This window comes from Rattus norvegicus, chromosome 3 (assembly GCF_036323735.1).
Source record: "Rattus norvegicus strain BN/NHsdMcwi chromosome 3, GRCr8, whole genome shotgun sequence".
NCBI classification, from domain to species: Eukaryota; Metazoa; Chordata; class Mammalia; order Rodentia; family Muridae; genus Rattus; species Rattus norvegicus.
In genome coordinates, this window is record NC_086021.1 from 30,506,616 (window position 1) to 30,512,622 (window position 6,007).

The window sequence follows — 6,007 nt, forward strand, 5'->3', positions numbered from 1 at the left end:
AGCCGCTGTTTTTGTCCTTACACCAGAACCACCATCCATTAGGTGAGGCAGAGCCTAAAGGCAGTACTAAGAACTCAGGTTCTTGCACTGACATACATTGGCCAATATACACATGCATCCCTATAATTCTGATTAGCCTTTTCATCCCTCACTGGTTACCTTGCTTGTCCCTGCCCCTGTTTTCTCTTCACCTATTCACTACTGGGCTCAGTGACCTCATATACCATGGCATACCTTCTGCATGGAGACTTATGAAAATGGAGTCCTTTCTTCCTGAAAATCAAGGTCAGGTCTGAGCATCTGCTTATCAGAGAGCTGGAGCCAAATGAATCATTCTTGACACATAGAGCCTGGATCTATCTATCACCTTTACTGAAAACAAAGGAGTGAGGAGGGGTGGGTGTGGGTGGGAGGTCCTGTCCTCTCTTGACACCAGGAGATCTGACTGCTGTTGCAGAGGGAGGAAGTTCTCAGGTTCATGCACAGTCACAGCAGGGATTCATCTGTGCACTAGGACTTTTTGTTCGGTTCACAGGAATCTATATGTAGACACAGAGAAAAGAAATTAGATTGTAAGGTGTTGACATGGCAACTGACTTACAGATAATCATGAATAGAAGAGAAAATGAACTAGTAAAAGCTCTTGTATTACCATCATATGGAGGGTTGATGATGCTTGTTTTGTTCAGGCCTATTTGGTTCACAAGTTCTTCAAAATCCGTGAGCAATGTTGAGTCTGCTGTGTAATTACGACGACCTGCAGGCCAGGTGAGGATGGCAAAAATTAATTGGAAAGGACTCTCTCTATAGTCACTCACATGTCCTGTGTAGGACTTCTGTGACATAGGCAGATTCAAGCAACAGGCAGGGTGCTTTCCCACAAAAACTCCCTGAGACAGATGCAGGCCATACAGGAGCAATCAGGACGGAATCAAGTTCACATCTTATTTGGGAGGTGTGCCGCCTAAGCACGTAGTTGTTTGAGAGTGAAGCTGCCATAAGTCTCTCTTCAGTAGGGTCTTATGAAGGTTCCCAACCACTAATCCATGGAGGTCAGAAAACTGATTCAGAATTTCAGCTACACCCAGATCCTGAACCTGAAGACAACTTGATTCACTTTCCTCCAGGAATATATTTGAATGTGACAGACTGAGAAGCATGAAGTAGGAAGAAGAGTTATCCACCATCAATAAAAGCTCTGCCTTCATTCTGTTCTCGGGGCCTGTTAGCAGGACACCTTCCTACAAGAAGGCCCTCTGTAATATATCCTAAGCCTTCAAAATACACATTGAAGACCTCTTGTATCATCCTTTACCCAGAATAATATTTTATCTGAAAACAAAGTAGGTGAGCAGTTAGAGACACCAACAAGTTTTGTACTGCCATATGGTCCATGATGTCCTTGGTTACAATGTGAAGTTGAGGCCAATGGGTATCAATATGTATTTCTGCTTATGTCTTCATGTCTAGGCTGGCACACCTTCCAATCCCTTATTAAAAATTTCATGCACATACAGCCTGAAGAGTCTAATGAGGTTGAGGGCAGGAGAAAGAAATGAACATGTACAGGAATGCTGGGTTAGAGCAGGGGGTAGAGCCTAGTGGAAGACCTTGATAGGAAAGGTCCTGGGGGCAAATATGAATTTTCTGGTGCTGTTTTGAAGTTTATAAAAACCTTCAAGGATCAAGAAAAGGATAAGGTCTCAGAGGTTGTTGGTGGCAGGTGGAGGACAGGTATTCAGCTCTCAGTGGATACTTTGGAGTTGTGTACATGCCATGGGTATGGTACTGTCCAGAATGTGAAGAGAGACAACTTGAGAATTTCAACCAGAAGAGCTACCTTATCAGTAATGTGACTGATGACTGGTATGTCTGTCAGATCAATCTCTACATGCTTAATTTTTGGTCTTAGGTCTCTGTCTCTGTCTGTCTCTGTCTGTCTCTGTCTGTCTCTCTCTATCTGTTCTCTCTATCTCTATCTCTATCTCTATCTCTATCTCTATCTCTATCTATCTCTGAGCCTGCATATGTCTGTGCACTGTTTCAGAGGATGATGGTAGGACTACACATTACCTTTTTGAGAAAGAGTCTCAAATTCAATCTGAAACAAATTTTGGCTGTGCTAGCTGGTGAGCAAGGGTTCTAGGGATGTGTTTGGGTAGCAGGCATGCTCAGCAGTGCCAAGCTTTGCATGCTACTGCAGTATGATATGTCATTTATATAATGTTATATAAGTAGCAGAGAAAGTACTGCTAGACTCATAGGAAACACCCTGCTAACTCTAGTCCATTCTATATGCTGTAAGCTGTCCAAGTGAACAAGAAGGAAATTTCAAGTTTTTTCCTCCCAAGCACTTGTCACAACTAAAATCTGAGTCTTACTTAACTTATTGGTCTCTGCCTTTTCTGTTAAATTGGTAATGAGCTGGGAACTTCAGGATCTCAGAACTATGTTGCCATAGGGAGGCATTTTGTAAACAACAGGGTGTTAAATGGGGCTCTGGTGTCGTGTCACTACCCACTGGAATCCAATCCTCCTATCATGGTAAACGCACTGGTCTCCAGTAGACAAGCAACATGCCCAGTGACAAAGGACCCCACCTTCATTTTTACTCAGTGAAGGAGTGCACCAAAGCCTGGCTGAGAGTGAAGAAATGGTGCTAAAAATGAGTGGATGTGCTTGGATGTAGGTCTGAAACAACAGGAGTGATCATATGAATGCTGAGGCTGACAAATCCCTCTCACAGAGAACCAGAAACCGCAGAAAGGACTCACAGGCAAGGAGAGGAAAGTAGCAAGCAACTCTGTATCAGTGCCCCAGGAAGCCACATGACATAGCTGGGTATGGGAGGACGCACCCATGAGCATTGCCATTTTCTGGTGTACATCATTGGTTTTACTATTTAAGTAGGCCACACCAAAGTTCTCCCCTCCGAGGAACTTTATGGCAACATAGTGCCACATCCCTGCAGACAAAGAACAAGACTTGTAGCTGTAATATATTCCTCAAACGAGTCCATGAAATACAATAAGGTAAATATAAGCACTTACACAGTGTGAAGTAACAAGGGAAGTTCTTTGCTTCATTCATGGCCATCTTGAACTCAACACACCCAATGGGTTTCCTGGACACAGAGCAGAAGCATGACACTCTCCTTTATACCTGCCCTATCCCAATCCATTGCTCAGTGCACAACAGCCAGGCGAGCTCATCTCTTCACCACAATATATGTATATGTGTTTGTGTTTGTTTGTTTGTGTGTGTGTATGTATGTATGTATGTATTATGTATGTATGTATGTATTATGCATGTATTATAAAAGCTAGCCACATTCCAAGGCTTCCCACAAACCATGTGTCCCCATATTGTATGCTCCATGTCAAACTAGTGTGGAAACCATAGGTACAGATAGGTGCAGAGCTGATGAACGAAATATGCTCTAAGTTCAGAGCAGTCTTCCAACCAACCCATTCCAGACCATTTTCTATGATGAGGTTAGGGTATTCCCTTGGTCCCCAAAGGTTTCACCAAGGGAAATCTCAAATGGCCCTGCCCTTGATTTATCCCCACACTCCTAAATAAACTCAGAACCTATTGAAATCCTGAACAACCGGAGACTGCCTCTGTACACAGAAGTAAGCTGTGCGGACTCTGATTTCTCAAAGATCTAGAGCATTGTGCTTGTTATCCTCGGTGTGCACAACTACAAAATGCCCCAGCTGAGATATTGTGTCTCCTGTGCTAAGCTCAGTTTTCCTGGGAGCATCATTCCTGCAGTTACAGAAGTCAACTGCCACATTGCCCAGATAGGATAAGAGGACTCCACTCTCATATTCTCCATTTAGCTTAAGTTTAGGACATGTGGGTGGTGAGGATGAGGAGACCATGTAACCAAGAACCAAGCAGAAAGATTAAGGGCAGGTACTCACGAGATGTTCATCCTGAATTCCAAGTAGCCAATTTTGTTTTTGGCAAAAACAAAGGGTGGCAGTGGGCTTCTCAGTTTTGCTTCTGGGAGAGGAAGATTTCCTGCCCAACGAATTATGTACCAATATCCTAAAAGCTAGATGGAGGAAATCATCACTGAGAAGGACATGATGGAGAGAGTGTCAGGCAAAAGGGTTTTAAAGTTGTAGCTGAAGTGGGAACAGAGGAGACGTTTGGGAAACATCACAGTGAATGCTGAAGAGTCAGGGAGAGCTTGGTCATGTCCAGCCCCTCTGGATCATTGGCAGGCTGTTTCAGACAAGGTAAAGCAGAGATCTCATGGGAGATGCTATTCCTGGGATTGCATATGGCCATGGACCCAAACAAACTACTCAAAAGAAATAGAAAAAGGTCACCTACAGTATAAGGCTGGGGGAAGAGTAGAAAAAAATATAAAATGACTGGCTGTAGGTAGATAATAACACCACAAACTTACTAATATTGGGTCACTGATGACCGTAGCCACCCTAGCTGTGTGTACCTTGCTCCTGGCATCCTCTCTCTGCATCTTTTCACTGTCAAGGACTACTCAATAAGGAGAGAGTTATCACTGCTATCCCCCAAACTCATTCCTATTTAGTGGTATCCATGCACTACAGAAATTCTGAAGTGTCATTTATGTAAAAATTAAAGGAAGGTCCTGGGAAACACAAGCTGACATATGGAGGCAGTTGGTCTCTGTGTGGCAGAATGAACAGACAGATGCTTCTATAGCCCATTCTATACCTGTGGATACTATCTGCCTTACAGAAAAAAATGAAAATACCATATTGGATGGCAGATCCTAGGAAATAACAAGAGGTAGCCCACCAATGTCTATCAATGAAACCAGAGTATCATTAAGTTCAGCATCATACTAAAAACCTAGTTCACACATTTAGCCCATGCAAAGATCTTACCTTGTCTGTTTTGGCACATACATCATGATTAATATAGCATCCCACAGAGTGCACAGTCAGACCTATGGTCAGCAGGAACAGCATCATGGCAACCATGTTGCCTCTGTCTACACGGCCTCTATGAAGCTTATTTATTTTATAATGGATGCCAGACACTCCCATCAAAACTGCACAAAGACTTTATACATGCTGTGGACTGATTGCACTGTTTTATCTGGACCTCTTGTGTGACATAGACATGATAATAAATGAGAAGTCAAGACTGTTGGGGAGTTCAGTCAATGCCCTGACTCCTAACTTCACTTGGAGCTTGGAAAAGGGGTGATCAACGGTTCTGAGACAGGGTGACAATTTCTGTAGGAGACACCTGGCTCTGTCTTCACTCATCCTGAGGAGGCCTGTCGGGGAGGAGTATATGTTATCAGAATCAGAAATTCTGCCAGAGAGCCCAGAGCTAGTAGATAACCAGGGCTCCTGTCTTCCCACCTCCCCATGGCCCCATTCCCACCATGAAAGAGAGCATCCATGCCTCTGCATCTTCTCAGAACTCCCATATTCAAGTATAGACCCAATACCCTCTCTACACTGTAATACTGGACAACCTGTGTTCTACTGCCACAGCAACTTTAGAGCTGAGCTGTACTTTCCTTCTCCAGCAATGTGTGTGGGCATGTGTGTGTATTCATATGAAAGTGTCTTTGAGTGAAAAATAATGTGTATCTGTGCATTTATTTCTGTGTTTATGTACATTTTACCTGGGGGTTTCCCTCAGGCTCCTACTTTCTCTTTCTCCTGTTCCCACTCTTCCACTCTGCATTAGACTCAGGAGGACACTGAAGACTGCCTTACCCTCCACAACCTCATTGTTGTCTCCCAGCTTCCTAACAGCTGGGCTTCAACAATGTCCCTAAATCCAATTCACCTTTTCTTGGGTCAATTGCCTTTCCTTTCTCCAAACTCCAAGAGAAATTGGGGGTCAGACCATGGATTGAAGCCTCTTGGGGGTCCCCACTCTTTTCTTCTCCCTTCTTTTTCACACCACAAAAATTCATTGTCCTGCTTTTGGGAAACAAAATATGTTCATATTTGCATGTGATTTTGGGCAGCTATATATGAGTGCA

At 43.6% G+C, this 6,007-nt stretch overlaps 1 protein-coding gene across 2 annotated transcripts; it reads right to left on the reverse strand.

The window, feature by feature from the left end:
- Positions 1 to 350: 350 nt before the first annotated feature.
- Positions 351 to 5,082, reverse strand: LOC134486062 (uncharacterized). 2 transcript variants are annotated; one of them, XM_063284834.1, is made up of 6 exons: positions 4,887 to 5,082; positions 3,930 to 4,063; positions 3,051 to 3,124; positions 2,858 to 2,965; positions 653 to 757; positions 351 to 539 (listed from the first exon to the last, which is right to left on the reverse strand). In XM_063284834.1, exons 1-6 carry the CDS (start codon positions 5,046 to 5,048, stop codon positions 511 to 513), a joined length of 612 nt encoding a protein of 203 aa, XP_063140904.1. In that variant the 5' UTR covers positions 5,049 to 5,082; the 3' UTR covers positions 351 to 510. The 2 variants fall into 2 exon arrangements, with proteins under 2 accessions (XP_063140904.1, XP_063140903.1); XM_063284833.1 differs by lacking the exons at positions 351 to 539; positions 653 to 757 and having other exon boundaries at positions 1,969 to 2,965; positions 4,887 to 5,045.
- Positions 5,083 to 6,007: the final 925 nt, after the last annotated feature.

Coding starts and splice junctions, on each gene's coding strand:
- LOC134486062 (XM_063284833.1), bottom strand. CDS start 4,982: ATGGTTGCCATGATGCTGTTCCTGCTGACCATAGGTCTGACTGTGCAC. Junction 3,125..3,929: donor GAATTCAGGATGAACATCTC/GTGAGTACCTGC, acceptor CTCTGTGTCCAG/GAAACCCATTGGGTGTGTTG. Junction 2,966..3,050: donor CCCTTGTTACTTCACACTGT/GTAAGTGCTTAT, acceptor CTTTGTCTGCAG/GGATGTGGCACTATGTTGCC.